Here is an 18632-nt window from a genome sequence, read left to right as displayed (position 1 = left end):
TTCAACTTCATTCTCACTGACAGCAATGGAAACCACTTGGCTCAGCTCTTTATTTTAGCCAGCTAAAAAAAAAAACTTTACCTTAATCTTTTTAACTAACTTGTTCTCCTCTTCGTCATCCGTCTCTGGAAACTCATAGATTTTAATTTTGTGCTCTTGAATTTCTCTCATTATCTAGCAGAGATATGAGATGGGAGGGTAAAACTTATTAAAATAATGCAATGACTCTGGAAAACTCCAATGACTATCAGATGCACATGTAAAGAGTTTTTTTAAACAGACCTCACTACCTTGTATACACGTGTAAAACAAATGTCATCACAAAGAAACATTCAGCAGACTTTAATGAATATTTTAAACATTGCAAACCTGTATTTCAAGGAACTGCTTTTTCTGGTTTGTCAGCTACTTCACATTCAGTCTAACTGCTGTTTATTGAAATCACCACAGCTATTCTGTTTTTGCTGGCCCTGTTATCAACTTAGCTTTTCTTACTGTTAAGTATTTTTAAATTACCAGTTGTAATCTACAGTACTAAAAGCGTTGAAAACATCTTTATGTCTAAAATCACTCAAACTGTAATTTTCTTAATGTTACACCCTCTGCTGAAAACAAATTTGAACAGCAGCATGTTCAAGAACAGAAACATGCAGAGGTTTGCCATCAACTTCCAGCATAAAGGCAGTGAAGTGAAGATATATGTAATCGGTACTAGACTAGAATCTTACTGTGTTTTCAAGAAGCTGACAGAAGGCATTGCTGTTCATAAACCTAGCAAATAATCACACAATGAAGAAACTGCAACAGGTTAGTTTGTTCTCTGTACAGGAAGCAAATGGATTAAGATCTGTTTCAAAGAATCAGCTACTTGACTGCCTAAAATACACATAGAAAAAAATATGTAAAAGCCATAAGTATTGCCAAGGTTCTCCATTCTCACCTGTTTCTTAAACTGTTGGCATTCCTCTGGTGTGAGTGTATCAGCTTTGGCAATGAGGGGGATTATATTCACTTTTTCATGTAACCGTTTCATGAACTCGATATCCAAAGGTTTTAGCCTGCAAAAGAAACCAGATTGTTTGAATTCCGTATACAATATCATTTAACTAGAAAAACAGCAGGAGGTTTATTATTAGGCTAGTTCTCCATAAGATGATGTATAAAACCACAGGGATGTTAAAATCCAACATTTTGGCCAGCTGAGCCTTCCACCTTTGCAAAGAACATGTACTTTAGAGTGCACGGCAATATTCGGTTATCAAAGATCACACAAAATTATGACTTTCAATTTGGCATCAGATTTGCCCAATCTACGGCTAGACATGTTGCGAACAGAGGATCCCTACTTGCGAATTTTTGCATTTTTTTGACAAGGCGTGAATAATATTGACAAAACAGAAAAACATCTATACTTTTCCCATAACCTTAAGTACATGCTTCCCTACATTGCAGAACGATATCCAAGAAGCAAACTGCATAAAAACCAACAAGACTCTGAAGGAGCAGCTTGAGTAGGATCCAGTAAAATCTCAAAACTGTGTTTTTGTGAAACAAACTCTTAGGTCAAAGTCAAGATCTTTGTTTCACATTCTTCTGCTGGATAGTAAATGCTTGTTGTACAACATTTTAAGTGTCAAATAAAACAAATGTGTCTTCTCAACTAAATAGCCAAACAGATAAGAAATGGTAAACTTCAACAAGATATATTACAATTGGCATTTAATGATTACAGATATCAGACAGACTGAAGGGGTAATTGTTACACAAACAATGTCCAACAGAGCTGTCTTGTCATCTCTTAGCAAATAGCTAGCAGTTTTCTTTATGTGCCTCTGACTGGGAGTCAAACCATTTGGAAACTCCTATGCAATAACCTTTGCAATGCAAAATACATAACACTACACTATAAATATTGATTGGATGTACAAAATGGTTGACAATGAATTTGATAATCAAATCAATTACAAATAAAATTAGCTTTGTACTTTATTAGCAAGTCTATACTTGAATGTCAAAGTGCCTTAGTTTTTAATTCAATTTAAGGATTTTTTATCCTTAAATAATTTTGGTTTTTATGGTATAACAGATGAGTTGTGCACATATTTTATTTTTATAACATTTAAAACTAAATATTATGCATGATATACAAACCAGAGTAAGCATGTCCGATAAACCAAGGATAATAAAGACAACTGTCAAGTCCAACATTCAGAAAAACTAAAAACACATCAGCTGATCACACCTATTTTAAAGGTGTAACAGACTTTCAACTAGAAATGCTTCATTATGTCATGGAACTTTCTGCAGAACACTTCCCTCTTTGACATTCATCACCAAGGCAATAAAATCAGTACAACATGAACACAGAAAGAACAAAAACACGCCATACTAACCCATGACCTGAAGGTGCAATGAAGTACAAACAGCAATGCACTCTGTTGTCTGGCATCTGGCGCCTGTTCACACGAGACTCTGCATTGAGATAATCCTCAAACTTGCTATCGATGTGATCAATGACCGGCTGCCAGCTGCAACAAGACATACATTGTCATCTGTTTATTTTAATTTACAGGGAAAAAAATGAACAAAAAAGGGCTTTAAAAAAACATAAGGCTGACGTGAGCAGAGCAGTTAAAACATGAAAACAGATAATAGAGGAACAAGTGTAGAACAATGCAAGGCTGAAGAAAGGTAAATCATAATTAGTTCACAATAGTAGCAGTTTAACTGTTTAAAGGATCTAATTTTGCCAACAGCTGTTAAGCAAGCCAAATATTTTACACCTCTCAATACTGCTCTTGCAGTTTGAATGGATGTGTTAAATGCAGCACATTTTGCTTGCATGCATGGCCTTACCAGTTACTGTTGTCGACAGCATCTCCAAATCCAGGTGTATCTACTATTGTAAGAAGCAACTGGACTCCGCCTTCTTTTATTAAAACCTTGGACTGTTCAACCTAGAGGGGAAAAAAACAACCACGTTTAGAAACGGTCTTATAACTAGAAAGTGCCAGCAGTTTTGAAGCTTTCCAGGCATTGCCCTTACCCACTTTTACATGGTCAGTGACTTGAGAGTGAACTAGAAATGATACCTGCCAAGTGGGGAATTCAATGGCTGAACAGAAGAGCGTATGGTGATGGGCTGTGAGTATTTGCCACAACATGTGAGGTACAAGTCTGAGGCAGGATTCAGTGTGATGAAACCCGCCAAGCTGGGAGTGCAGCCGTTCGCACAAAGATGATTTTCAAAGGGTTAGTGAACACAGGTCAGACGACACATTGCTCTCATTGTCTCAAAACCCTGTATTTTGTCATAAATGTAATGGCTTGTCTGACCCAGCACAATACCACCGTTCCACTACATGGAAGTGTGATAAGGAAAACAAACTGAATATCAAATGTCTAGAGACAGGGAATGTGTATCAGTTCTCCTTATTTTCTGGAAACACACTTACTGCACTAATAGTGCAAACATGATTTTGTTCATTTTTTATCACACAAATAGAGGGCTAAGACCTATACAGAAAAATGGATTATAAAGGAGTTTTAGCATTTCAAAGCAAGTTCAAAAGTGCAACATTTTAATTTTAAAATAAGTTGTGAAAATCCAGACATTTATGTTTTGTTATACAGTGCACTGCAAAAATATTCAAACCCTTCCAGTTTTCACACTGAGCTGCTTGAAAGTTGGCAATCATGATTGCTTAAGCATTCAAACCTTTTGTTGAGGAACATCTAAAGTAATGTAAGTGCACAGAATTACCTTAACGAGCCACGCAATTAGTTTAATGGCCTCAGTCTACGTGCAATAATGGTGGTTAACATGATTTCACAATACATCTCTGTAAGGTCTCTCAGTCAGGTAGGGAATTTCAAGCAATGATTCAGCCACGACAACCAAAGAGCTTTCCAAATAAGGCAAGGATAATCTTGTTTAAAGGTGCAAATCAGTAGGTTATGAAAATCTTTCAAAGTTGCTTAATATCACTTTGAGCATGGTGAAACAGATCATTAAGAAGCAGAAGCCACCCAGTCTACCTATACCAGGCAGACTCTCCAAACTGAGCAAAAGGAACCTTGTTGGGGATGTTATTGTGAAGTCAATGGTAACTTTGAAATAGGCTGCCCAGTGGCTGAAAGGGGTAAAAATATACAGAGGTCAACATGTATCCTGATCACTCCACATAGGAGGCATTTATGGAACTGGAAAAATATCCAAATGGTGTTTACAACAAAACATAATGGTCATAACAAAAACAATTGAACTTTATAGTGTAAATGCTAAAACATTACATCTGACACAAACCAAACAAAGTGCATTACTCAGTTAACAGCATCTCTACTGACAAGCACAGTGGTGGCAATGTTATGTAAGAGTTCTGCTTCTCATCAGCAGGGACTGGGAAGCTTGTCAGGACTGGGAACACAAAGTACTGCAACTGGGAGCAAAGTTCTGCAAAACCGGCTTAGACGAAAACCTGCTTCAGATGTGAAATGGGACAAAAAGGCACCTTTTAGCCAAAGCTTAACTGGAGTGACTTAAGAATAAAGTGAATGCCTCTGAGTGCCCATTTCAAAGCCCTGACTTGAATTCTATCAAGAATAATAATAATAATAATAATAATAATAATAATTATTATTATTATTATTATATCTTACACTTATATAGCACTTTTCTGGACACCCCACTCAAAGCGCCTTATGGGTAACGGAGACTCCCCTCCACCACCACCAATGTGCAGCATCCACCTGGATGATTTGACAGCAGCCATAGTACACCAGAACACTCACCACACATCAGCAGCTATCAGTGGGGAGGAGAACAGAGTGATGAAGCCAATTCACAGATGGGGATTATTAGGAGGCCATGATTGGTAAGGGCCAGTGGGAAATTCGGTCAGGACGCCGGTGTTACACCCCTACTCTTTTCGAGAAACACCCCGTTTCTGTGACAGAATCTGTGGAAAGACTTGAAAGCTACTGTCGCCATAGGAGGGGTCTGAAAACTTTTGCAAGGCACTTTAACTTTATTAAGAAACATGCAATTTCATAACTTTTAAATGCTGTGTCATGTTCTAACCTTTACAGCTTGTGTAATTTGGCAATCATTGATGTTTCTACTCGTATATGTGTGGTGCTTAGTGCTACAGATTTTAGTCTCCTGTCTAGACAGATGCAGTGAGAATATGCAAATGAATATGTATCAATACATTTAACTAAGTACAGACTTCGATAAACTTGTTGATATGCCATTGAGTTTGCTGAACAATGCACAGTTTATAGAATTGCTGGTATTTTAGCCAGATGCCTCCCTCCATTACTGCAAGGGAGTGCTACTACAGCCAAACCACCATCACATTCAAATTAGTGTTGCTGGCTCTCAGAAATCCTGAACTCTCTGGTGTAGGAATTCAGAGGTCTGAATACTTGCAATGCAACGATGCAATCAACTGTATTTTTTTTTAGTTTTCCCCAACATTTACAGTGTCTGAGCACTCAAACTTTGAATATCAAGTTTAAGAAGACATGCATGCATTATTTGGTCATTTCCTTCAGGAAGGGTCTAGATATTTTTTCACTGAATTCATAGACACTAAACTCTAAAAATAAAAAAATGTGTTTTATTCTTAGAACTATGAAAAGATAATGTTTTATGTGAATCCCAGTGCTGCATGCATTACATTTTTCTATGTGCTGTTTTGACTTAGAATGTAAAAATATTTTAATACTCTTGACCACCAGATAAAATGTTCTGAGAGCCAGCAATATTTGAATAAAGCCCTGAAGCAAAAAAAAGTACCACGTTTTTTAGCAATTAAGCAACCTAACAAAGCTTCTCAAGAGTGATATAACAACTTTACCACAGTAAAGCATTATCCTTTTGTCACCTGATTGTGACAATCATCCCAGTGTCATTTGATGGTGGCTCTATAGGTTTCAGGGAAAAACAAAATTAAGGAATAAAAAAAAAACACCTAAATCTTGAATTTTGGAAATGTACCAGTATCCTATATTTCAAATCAACCCAAGCTAGGACTTCACTATCCATTCTGTTCTGTTTACGAGGAAGGCTCTAGTTGCAGGAGCTTGTGGCAGAACACCTGTACGCTCCTTGCCTGACTTGACAGAAATGCTCTCCCTTGTGTTGTGACAAGATTACTGGGTGCTTTTGAAAATGGAGGAGCTCCCCATTGTAGTTCTAATTTCCAAGAAACAGATGTAAATGATAAAAAGGTGATGGTTTTTAGTTATTAAATAGCTATAATTTCAAACAGTTTAGAAACATTTAAAAATGGACAGCAAACAACATCAGCGAGTTGATTCAGCTTACATACAGTAGACAAATGTTACTGTGCTGTATACACTGAGCTGGCCAGGCTGAGCACCTTCTACACAGCTGCCAGTGAAACGCCAGAATTTCATCACACGGTGGTCAAACCGGGTGGCTCATGTTTTTATTTTCGCAGGCTAGGGGCTTGTTCTGAACTCAGAGGCCCAGTTTTCTCAGGGGAAGACAGCTGTTATTGTAGAGAGATGCTTATTCCCGAGACCGGGAACTCAGAATAAAAGTAAAACATCTGCTACTGTTTTCTGCATTACCACCCCCAGCCGGGCATTTTATTCTTTTGTATTATAGACTAACAAAAACAAAGTAAAAGAACATTTTTGTCAAAGATCAATGGTTCAGCAAGCTCTTTTATACACTATACTGGATGTTAAGAACTGTATAACATGTAAATTGACAAATATTAGACAACACTGCAGTTTAACCCTTAAAACCATTAAGAAAAAGTGCTTAGCAGTCTTCTCAGACAAGATAATGAGCAAGGTAAATCCATTCAAATTCCACAAGCATTGAACCATTTTTTCCCCAAAATGTTCAAAATTGAAGAGCTAAAGCCAATTACGAAGGCAAAAGGTGCGAAATCCAATATTCTGGCTGTAAATCGTCAGTGTGAAAAAGAAACTCACTTAATGTCTTCTACAACGGAATGCATACAAATCATTTTATGGCTGTGCATGACGGCACACGTTCAGCAACACCTGGTGCTGCTTGTGGTTAAATTCTCTCACTTATACTGTCTGCAGTTACTGTGACATGGACAGCGCGGAGCACATTCAGGAATCCAAACATTCCGGCATTAATTCCTCATTCATGTGACCTTTCGTATTGCACGGCTGCTTTTAAGGACAGATTCATGAAGAGGCCACAACCCTACCCGCCCCCACCCCCCAAAATACAACAAACTTATGCCGGTCAAAATAAAATGGGTCCTAGTTTTCCTCAACAGACTGATCTTTATAATTCACAATTGCCTAGGATTCCAAGAAAAAAAAAAAGTAAAGCTGACAGTTTTTTCCTGTCACAATTTTACTGTCTGTCCCATGTTCATTGCAAAATAAATGGCAGTGAGTTATGGTGATTTGCTATAGTATTTCAGCATACTAATATGCATGGAATCTGACACTTGGAAAACACAGTTAACACAGGGACTCCTACACTGATCCTATAATACTGTATATCACATTATAATTAGAATGGTGTTAACATGATTGATGCAAAGTGTGTACTGCTCCAAGCAGGTTAAACCTAAAATAAAATCAGATTTAGTTTCTAAATGTGACAGTAGAACATTATAGTAAACTGCTCAGTTTTTACATTACATATCTGCTCATATTTTCCGAGTTAAGAAAACACTACTTTATTTTTTTCTTGAAACTGCAATGCAATTATCATCTTCACTGCAGGAAATGCATTAATTTCTCGACAACATATTGGCCTTTATTATAATTTTCTACAATATACCAAAGCGCAGTTTTTACATCATTTTTGCTATCAATTCTTGCTTTTATTGGCAGAGCTTTTAAAATATACTCTGAAAACAATCAGTGATGACCATAATTAAAAGAATTATGAACTCCTAAAACAGCTAGGAGGACTAGTCTTCCTTAGAAGGCCTTTGCACCTGAGTTCATTGCCACAGAATATCATGACCTCTTAAAATTTTCTAAAGGCCTTTAATGTAATGTAAATCTGAACAGCATAACTTTAAACCTTCCAAGCTATTTCAAAACATTCAGGGATACATAAACTGCAAAGAGAGATTCAATTATACAATTAATGCTTTTTAAAAACTTACAAACCTGTAGCAGTGGAAACCTTTTACAGCTCTTTCTCTAAATACTATAAATCTTCACAAAAGAAATAAGCACATTTAAAAGCCTAAGATGATACTAGATTGCATGGACTTTTAATAAATAAACATTACTACTACTCCCCACATAAAACCGAAGACGTAATTTATGCTGAACACCTGGCTTGACTACAGCTCAACAGAAAGAATGTTTGAAAGCTTTTTAATCACTTAATCCTGAATAAATTTGAAACTAGAATATGTACAGTACCTACTGGACCCGGCTTCTTACGCAAATTACTAATTAGACTCATGCAGTAAGTGGAAAATGAGGTAGCTCTGACCTGAAGTGCAAGTAAAAACACGTACAGTATAAGGCTGTCCCATCAAGTAACTATGTTGTGAAACCAGAAATTTGAAGTTCAACTTCAGTGTTATTGTACAGCACTGAGACCATTCAAAATGAAAAGAGCTTTAACAGTCAAATGAAAACTAATTCACCACTACGATAAGAAATTCTGACAAATAGTCCCAGTACATCTTATTATATAATTTATATACAATCAATGACTTATTTAGACCATGGAACTTTCTTGTTTGTATATGAACTTTATAGCATGGTTTCATACCCCAGGAAGCCTGTTAGATCACTGAATATATCCTATAGTGGATCCCTGGCTCAATCTTCACCTACAGTAAACTTTATTACATTATTGTAGTGTATATATTTCCTTGTTAGGGAAACACATTGACAGGGAATTTTAATATTTGTTGTAAAAACAGGTTGCATGCAATGAAGATCACACATCAATTTTCCATGGGATTGTCTGCAATTATACATTTAACCTTTTGCTCCCTGCATTTCTCAAGAAGCCCGAGACACAGAAATGTGGCTTTAAGAGCTGAGAGCACAGTCAGAGATTTTCTAAAACCAAATCAACTGCCCAAATAAAAGGCCCAGTGTGAAAGAATAATGCTTTAATTAACTCCACAATGGTGTAACTTGGATGCCTGTTTCTTACTTCCCAAAGCCATTTGTGAAAACCCATAATGTGACAGGGGTGGACAGACACCAGTGAAAAATCATGCTAATCTGATATTATTCAGGAAGTATGAAACAGGCATTAGGGTAACACCCTTACACAACTAGCAATTAAAGTAGTCACCACTGGCGGCATTCAAATAAAACCATGCATTCTGGGAAGATAAAGCACTTTTCTGTAGCGCATTAAATAAAATCCAAGGCAGACAATCTATTTTAACTCAACGTCTGCCTCATCCAAAAGCCAGCACTTCTACCGTACCGCCTGAGCACCGAGTCTTAATTTCGAGGAAGTTCCAATTTTCCATTTAATCTACTTTGTACAGAAAAGTTAATGGATGGAGCTTTTAAGTGATTGAAAACAGCATTCAAAAACAAAGGGAGGCAGGGAGTTTTAACAGGATGTGGTACTTCCAATATGACTGAAGTGAGTATTCAAGAAAAGTCAGTCAAGACCAACTGGGGTCAGAATTACTTTACCAGTAATAAAAGAAAGATGGATTGCTTACATCTTTCCTACTACAAACTTCAAAGCCCTAACTAGACCAAAACCAACACCTTTTATCCTCTCAGACAGCTGCCAACTGCCGGCACTGTATTTTGTCTATGGTCTTAAGAATGGTTCCATCACATTTGGTAGTAGCCAAGATCAAGTAGCTTGATCCAAGATGATCGTCCGGTCATTTCTTGAAAGAAGACAGGGCTTAGTCTTCCATATCATGGCTGTGTAGTTTGTTCTTTACTTCAGCTACCCTCTTGTGTAAAGAAGAGCCTCCTGTTCATAGTTTTAAATGCACTTTCATTTAGTTTACACTTGTGACCTCTGGTTCATGTTTCACTGTCGAAAAAGACCAGTGGATTGACTGTCAATGCCCTTGAATGGCCTCCTGGTGCCTCCTAACCTGGTGCAAACCTGGTTAGGTTTTCAAGACTAAACGGGTTCGGTCTTTTCAGCCTGTCAGCGTAGTAGGAAATTCTACTAAAGGGTATTCTTAGCAGTGAGAATATTTTCAGTAGCGTAGGAAATTCTTTAAACTACAAAATGTACCTCGTTTCTCTTTCCTGGTCTGATCCTAGATGAACAATCTTATTCAGAGTACAGCATGTAGTTTTGATCACTGTAACATGAAGGAAATCTTAGAAGCATGTTGGGCAATTTTTAAATTTAAATTGTGCCCAATTCTATCTTTTCAATTTGCTTTTTCTATTGCTTTCCCACATTGGCGAGATGCATCCTTTTCTGTTAATTAGCCACTTCGAGATTCATGCATTTCACATTTTGCATTTATAGTTTGTTATTGCTACTGCTATGCAATCTTCAGTTCCTCTGGATATTATGTGTCAACGGCCAGGTGTTTGCCCAGTCTTGAATTTTAGCTAAATCTTTTTTAATTTTATTTCTTGCTTCAAACAGTATTTGCTGATCCTCAGTGTTTTCTGGGATCATCTACAAACTTGACTCTTATCAAACCTATAACAGAATCTAGATCACTGTCTAAACTAGCAAGAACAGTGGTCCTAGTATAAACATTTGTAGTACTCCATTAATTATATCACCGCAATTTGAGTTTTAACCCATCAACCAACGTCCAATCCAAACACACATTTCTCTAAATGCCTACTGTATATAATTTGAGAATCGTATATGAGGGACTTTACCAAAAGCTTTCTGAAAATCGAATTACAGGTAGTGCTCGATTTATATGTTGGAAGCATTCCTGAAAAATGCTGTGTATTTAAAAAAAGCATGAATTCAAAACTCATTCCACAGAAGAATGCTATAAAAGTGCTAGGGTGTGTTCTGGAGTTCACTTCTCATGAAAGATCTGAATTGCTAAAAAATACAGATATTTGCGCAAGACATTTAAACAGCTTATAAAAGGCCTTATATAACTAAATATGTGTTAATGCTGATTAAGGTCATGTAAAATGTGAAGGCAGAACTGTTAGAAGGTGAACTTTATAAAAAATAAACGAATCAATAGTCCATAGATGCATCAACCACTCCATCAAGTTTCCTGTTTTCCAATTGCTATCAAGCATGTTAAAGTGACAAACTAATTTGTCCTAAATTAAGAAACTGCTCAAATTATAAACACTTAAACTGAGAACTAGCTGTATACCTTATCATATTCTCTACATGTATTAATTCCCATTGCTGCTTGTTCAAGAACTTAAAGTTACAGTAGTTAAGCCCTATACCTTGTAAATCTAAGCTGTGTCCTAGGCTCTTATTTCCCTACAGATGATCCTGACATTGAGTTCTAATTATTCCCATAAAGTTACATGTAATAGAAGTCAGACTTCTTGATCTATAATTACTTGGTAAGGATTTGACACTCTTTACCTCTTAACTAATGGACACTACATTAGCAAATCTCCAGTCCTAGTATAGTTATCCTGTCTGCAGTGACTGTTGGAAGAGTTGCTTCAATAGCTTTTAAAAATACCCAGTTGAAGCCCAATTGATAGGATACCATCAGACCCCTGGAAAATTATCTTGGGTATTTCTAGTATCCTAGGTAAGTCTCTCTCTTCTATGTTAACACTATTTAATACATAACCTGGTTCTGCAGTCTTGAGGAATGTAGTGTATTTCTATCTTACTGAACACTAGTGAAGTAATGAGTACAATTCTTTCTCATTGTCCAGAATTTTCCTGTTATTGCTCTGGATACATTTCACTTGATTCTTCAAGGTCCTTTTGTTGTAGAACTAAAAGACTTATTTTACCCTCAATTTCATTTTATACCCGTGTTGGCAATTCAGTGTACTGTTTTTTTAATTGGACTCTGTGGCTTGTTCTATAATTTTATAAAGCATGATCCTTTCCTGTATCTGTCTAATAACCAAGAACTTTAACGGCTTGAGGACAATATACAGGCTCCAAAGCTTGGCTTGAATACAGTATAAACAACATTAGTTGGGTTACTTTTAATGCTGCATATTTTTCTCCACCCCAACATCTAGCCTGTGAAACACAGTATCCAACACTTTCAGCCATACAGAAAAGAGCAATTGTGAGCATGTGTCAAAACTAAATTGAGAAGAGGAAATGGACTGGAAACTGTTTTTAGACCATTTTAATTACCGCCCAAAACTGGAAAAATAAGCTTTCATAAACTGGATACACACACTAGTTTGCTAATGAACCAGACAAACACAGCCAATAGTATATTAAAATGATAATCATCCGAAACACTCAGCAGGAAACCACTATGATCCAATGGGCCAACAATATCTTTAAAGCACAGAAAGGCGCATACAAAAAAATGTTTACAGTAATCCATTCTTCCTTTTGGCCATGCATACCGCTGCTACTGGGCATGAAGTCAATCAAACCCCAAATCCTCTTCTGTCAGCAGTTAGAAATTCTTGGAAGCAGAAATGTTTCCACAATCTGCAGTAAAGAAACATATCTGGCAAGGCTGATTGATTTATATACAGAGGTAGTGATAGTCACACAAGTGGGAGCAGCTGATGAGTTTTCCACTTCACCAAAAACATCTCCAAGAGACAGATTTCAGGTTGAAGGATACTGAACTTCAGGAGACAATATTGGAAAAGTAAGGAAAATATCAGTGTATCTGTAAATCACAAATCAATCCCAAATTTTGGTCCCCAACAGTAATACTGTCACTGTGCTTGCATGAAAGTACATAAACTGCCAGAAGAACCAGATCAAGAGTAAGTGTGTGTGAAGATGGACAATGGACTACTGTGATCATGTCCTATAGATATAACTGTAGTAGTGCAACTCCTCAATGGTTACCTTTAACATAACACTGTTTGATGTTCTTACAACAACTAGCACCTGTTGATATCATATCAAGTGATAGCTTTTGATTAAGTTTTTCTTCACAAAAAATGACTTAATTCTAAAAATACCTCAGATCTACTAATCAAATGGAAGGACTGTCGTCTGTGCGACTCAATAAACCGTCATTAAAAAGGGGTGATTTTTTAACTCAAGCCCTTTTCTCAATGCATTCAATCTGCAAGTCAATGTGTTACCGCTGTGGTACAGATTCAACAGATTTAAATACAAAATATTTACGTGTTTGAGTTATCAGGTTCAAATTTGTCGTAGTCCTTTAAGAAGAACACAATATACTTTGTGCAAAAAACAAGTAAGAACTCTTGACATGCAGCAAGCCTAGCTGTAACCATTTAAATGACAGTTTTAACGAGCTTAATCTTGCCTTTTACAAAGACATCTGGAGACAAGTTTTGCAGTACAGGTTCTCTGTGGCAGCAAACATTTCCAAAAGCAGAAATGAGCTTTCAAAATGGAAAAGTACAAAAAACTAAATTTACTCAAAGTGAACAAAGCAGCAAAAATGAAAGAAGTGAATAAAAAGCAGAAATTAAATGCACCTCCCTTGATGTATAAGAGGGTAAGGCCCTGGTGTTTTTGTTTAAAGTTCTTTTTTTTTTGCTCCCATTATCACAACTCAACACATCTAACAGACGATTCCAATCGCCTCTCTAACCACAAGACACTAGCTGCTCTTTCTGACTGGCACATCATCCATGTCTTGCTATTATATGAGGCAATGATAACTTCATTTTGAAAGGCAAAAAACTGAACAACGTCCATTTTTATTCTAAAAAAGAAAAGCAGCAAATTCTGAACTGGGCTATTTTAAAAGTACATTTATTTTTTAGTTATGTTCAAAAACATTTCTTGGTCACAGTTCATGTCGAAGGTTTTCAGTCCTACAAATGTGTCCGTGTAGTAGCACAGCCGACAGTGACAGGGAGGTTTAGGAACAGTTTATTCGAGCTGATACGGTTGCAAAGCTAATTTAAAACAGTTTTTCAAAACTTTACAAACAATTTAATTTTAAAATTAATTACTGCTTTCCACTTCAAACAAAAGACACTGGTGACTATTTTCTAGTTAGTGAATGGGACAGTTTTACTGGCAATCAAAGTATGTTTTCACAAACTGTGTAAGTTGAAGGATCAAATAAGTATGTCTGCACATAAGGAAAACCACAGATCTGGCATCCAGTGATACACCGCATTCAATTTGTTCCGGGTCTTTTGTGTTGAAATTCTCAGTGCAGGACCTTATAGTGAAGGCCTACACAATTTGGCATTTTATTAAATGGATATGGACTGACATATGTTGATGAGACTCCGAATTTCAATCTCATCAGCCTCAACAGGTAAAACAGAACTGGGTATTTTCAAAATAAATTATTCCATTAATATATTTAAGATAAAAAGCAGTTACTATGTTTACTTGAAGCCCGTGTAAAAATCATGATAGTCTTATGTCATTCTGCTTTAGTTTAAATGTTTATTCAGATCCACATACAGATACTTTGGTGTAAAGCAGTAGCAGAGATTTACCTGAACAGTCTTTTTAATTCTGTGGGAAGGTCCAGGGTACTCTGGAGAATACAAGTCTGTCAGAAACAGGGAGTTGATCAATGTTGACTTTCCAAGCCCAGATTCACCTTAAAGAGAAACAAACAAAATCAGGATTATTCTAAGACATCTTGTTTCCCTTCAAACTTTTAAATGTTGACAACCCGGCAAAAATCCATAGAACGCACAAGACTCTGACTTGTGATAATGACAGTCTACATAATTTAATGAGAACCAAATGCATTCTGGGTGAAATTTCTTTCAAAATTCCAGACAATTTTAATAACTTAAGCACAAAAGTTAACAAAAGGTCAAATTACATGTCAGAAATTCCCATATTTTACACTGTTTATTCACATTGTATGATCAAGGAAGAAATAACTAGACTTCTGAGTAAGAAAAAAAAAGGCAACAAAGCAGATCTCTATTAGTGCCGTCTCTTAAATGTTCTCTTCTATCAAATAGGTCATCTATGACTCAAGTAAGCCCTTAATCTTCTCTTCTCATCTCCAAATTCCATTCAAAACAAATTTAATAAAATATTTTGCATTTGTATAGTTCTTTTCATTTTAAAGATCTCAAAACCCTTGTCCTCCAGCACTGAAGTGCAGCACCCAGCTGGGTACTGTACAGCAGCTCTTCAACATAGGAGACCAATGTTGTTGCTGTAAAACCAATGTATAACTTGATTAATGGAGAAATAATTTAATGAATGGTTAAGTAGGTTTTTTAAAGGTAGGGTTAGTAATCCCGATGGCTGTTAATATCCACTTCAAGATTCCCATTTAACCCACCTTAATTCTTTTCCGTTAGTAGATTTGTGGAATTTATGGAAAATGTTCACACTTCTCTACCCGATAGGCAGTATAGTCAGTGGTGGATAATGATTAAAGAATAAGAACTTAAGAAAGATTACAAACAAAAGGAGCACTATATTTCTCTACAGTCTCACAGCCAGCACTGGCTGCACTAGGAACATCTCTCACTAAGGATGAAACACTACGTGGAAATGGACATTTCGGGCTAGTGGATCAGTGTCAAACCTACATTTCATGTCAAAAGAACCAGAGCAAGCAGCAAAAATCCATGTAACCATGGGGAGAATATGCATGTTCCAAACCTTCAGGTACTGAAGTTTACACTAAATACAAAAGCCTGGAAATGCAAGTATATTGTTTTGCTCAATATATATACATACTCCCCCTTGGCCAAAGTGTAGTGACATTTCACAGTGTAAACTAACTATTGTTAGTTCAGAAGATTTACTTTTCTCTAAAGCCAACATTTTGTGAAGTAACAGCTATTAATGGTCTTCAAATTGAGTTCTCTTCACAAAATAAAAAAAATGATCCCAGTTTAACTTTCGAGGCACAATTTCTGAATTTCACCCCAATCGCTTTCCTTCATCTTCCACTGCAGAAAGATGAGAGCAGTAACATGTTTCGTTTGGACTGGTCTACTGCAATACCTTTCTTCCCAGAGCTTCAAAGAACACCTTTAAAAAAACCTTTAGAATGTTCAAAACACTGAAGGCAAGGGTCTCGGTAAGGTCTCATTCTGGTATTCACGTAATTCTTATCTTGAAATCTCTGCATTGGCTGCCTGTTAAATTCCAGATAGACTTTAAAATATTTCTCTTTACTTATTAGGTCTTGAAGATGTAACTCGTACCAACGTTAACTTCTCATCTACACATAGCACTCTCTGATTCCCCTGTGCTCTATTAAATTACAAGTCACAGGCTTTTTTCTCTTGTGCAACAAAACTATTACCCTCACCTCATTAAGATCAAGGTGGCCAAGTCTCCATATGCTATAAAATCAAGTCTTTATACTTGTTTTCATTGGCCTTCTTTTCATAGCTCCGTTTTGAACTGAAAATTCAGTCACTATTTAACATTCTATCCCAGTACAGAAAGCCAAGGATATTTTTTTTTTTAATATCCCCACTGGATGAAAAACACAATACCAACCACAATGTGCATTTTTAACCCACATTACTCATTAGTGAACTCAGTTATTTTGTTGGGAGTTTTTTTCCCCTCAGGAATGTTTTCTGTGTGTATTATGACAAAATCAGAACTGTCTAGGAAGTACACCAGGCATTCCTGCCCTTTTAAGCATAAATGCATTTTCAGTTGTAACATTATATTATACACAACGATGATGTTTCCTCAGTGTTAGTTTGTGTACATCACTGAACTCAGGATATATAAACAGAGAAAAGTTGACCTCCCAGTTCAGAGTTGAGGCTAAGGATATTCTCACACAGAGGTGGCAACGTACAGAATTCAGTAATATGGTGGACTATATAAAAACTATAGCGATAGGTGGAAGAGTCTGAATATTTAATAACAGTTAATGAACACGTTCACATACTGTGGAGAGTTAGCAAATGGTGAGCAATCTAAAGGGCTATGGTATCTGCTGCCAGTTGGAATCTGTACTGCTGCTTCACAATGTAAACAATTGAGAAAGGTTTAATTGAAGTATATAATATTCTTCACCTGTCTGTACATTAAAGGTAAATCACTTTGGCATAATCCCAAAATTAGTTTACTGACTGGCTCAAGCTGAAGGCAAAACTACAAACTAATAATGTCAAACAGGAACAGACTGGGTAGAGACTACAGAAATCAATTTCCAGCGAACAGATTTAAAAAAGTACGTGCATTTAAAATAAATCCAAGGAGAGATTTCTGTATGACTTAATTTTACTGCATTTTGCAATAAATTGACTTAACATCCACTGTTGAATGCTAACAATGTAGGCAGATGCAGGAAAAGATTCATACACTTAGGAATGGTCTTGCCAACAAATTTGGAAGCTGAACAAAATCTGACAAAGTTATTTAAAGTAATGCTCTTGATCCCGGTTTCTAAGTTCAATAACCTGTTTAGAAAGCTGTAATACTGTCCTACATAAGGCAAAGGACTAAAGGTTTTGAGCAAAGAGGAAACTCATTTTTGTAAAAATAACTGCCTCTTTAGTATCCTTGGAGTAGGAAAGGGCAAACAGTTTGCCGAGGTAAAACAGGGTTAAACAAAACTTTATATCACTGTCTTATGACTGCAAAAGCTGCTTCCTTGTATCTTCAAATGATGGCCTGCCTAGGCAACCACAAAGCACTAATTGTAAATGAACAAACAATGAACACTCAGAAAATATTCAAGAAATCAGTAACAATCATTTTAAAAGAGCTTCTTATTGGACCCCAATCCTCTAAAGAAACTGCCATACTATGCTGAAGGACATTTTGGAATATTAATCAGATTTCTAGTTCACTTTTTACTGAAAGAGTGAAAACTTATTCGTCTACAGCTATTAAAAGTGAGTAGCCCAGATATAGCTCCTCTATGATTTTTTAAAATAAATGAGGTTACCTTTATTTATCTGTGTGATAAACAGACTGATCCCAAGTGGAACAAAGGAATTACTGTAAAAGCAGGCTGACACAGACAGTCCTGCATTTGAATTGACATCTTACATGCGAGCAGCCAGTGAGAATGCGACTTCTGCGTACTAGCTGGAGAGATCTTTGTTTGGGAGGAGGAGGGGTGGGGGGGGACAAAAATAGTGCTTCTCTGCTCAGTATAAAGAAGCCTTTTGAGCAACAGAATAAGCTTTAAGCTTTGTTGTTTGAGCCTAATGAAGTTGTTCACAGCCACCTGAACCCCTTCCGCTGCAGCGATCCGACAAATGCATAGTCAGGGAAAATCACACGGGCCAATATTTCTTGCAAGAACAACTTCCAGGCTTTGGAAGATCCACGCCCAGTTTGATTTTATGGAAGCTGACCTGCACAGGCAGGGGTATAGGCACACCACACAAAGAATTTAGTCTACAGTAAAATATGGCTGCAGACAAAATACAAAGGAGCCCGTTTATCCACGGGTTATACTTTTTAAGTAAGAAGGGTGCGCATTATTAGTGAAATAGCCTTAAAAACCTTAAGTTGTTCTAGTTAAATGAGACGAACAGGATGAACAACATGACATGAAGAAGGAGAACATTGATTGACTTAAAAACTAATTGCACATTTTTGCCCAATGCTAGAACCCCGTACAAATGAAAGT

At 36.6% G+C, this 18632-nt stretch overlaps 1 protein-coding gene across 3 annotated transcripts in view; it reads right to left on the bottom strand.

Annotated features, from left to right (window-relative positions):
• Positions 1 to 18632, bottom strand: part of septin7a (septin 7a) — a 43294-nt gene that overhangs the window by 10979 nt on the left and 13683 nt on the right. For all 3 annotated transcript variants that reach the window (XM_088601694.1, XM_088601693.1, XM_088601692.1), the window contains 5 exons: positions 14539 to 14645; positions 2857 to 2957; positions 2394 to 2528; positions 941 to 1058; positions 82 to 174 (listed from right to left, as the gene is read on the bottom strand). In XM_088601694.1, coding sequence (XP_088457820.1) covers positions 82 to 174; positions 941 to 1058; positions 2394 to 2528; positions 2857 to 2957; positions 14539 to 14645 — 554 coding nt within the window. The remainder of the gene's footprint in view (positions 1 to 81; positions 175 to 940; positions 1059 to 2393; positions 2529 to 2856; positions 2958 to 14538; positions 14646 to 18632) is intronic.

The sequence above is a fragment of the Lepisosteus platostomus genome, chromosome 12 (assembly GCF_059453375.1).
Source record: "Lepisosteus platostomus isolate fLepPlt1 chromosome 12, fLepPlt1.hap1, whole genome shotgun sequence".
NCBI classification, from domain to species: Eukaryota; Metazoa; Chordata; class Actinopteri; order Semionotiformes; family Lepisosteidae; genus Lepisosteus; species Lepisosteus platostomus.
This window is presented reverse-complemented; position numbering and strand designations above follow the sequence as displayed.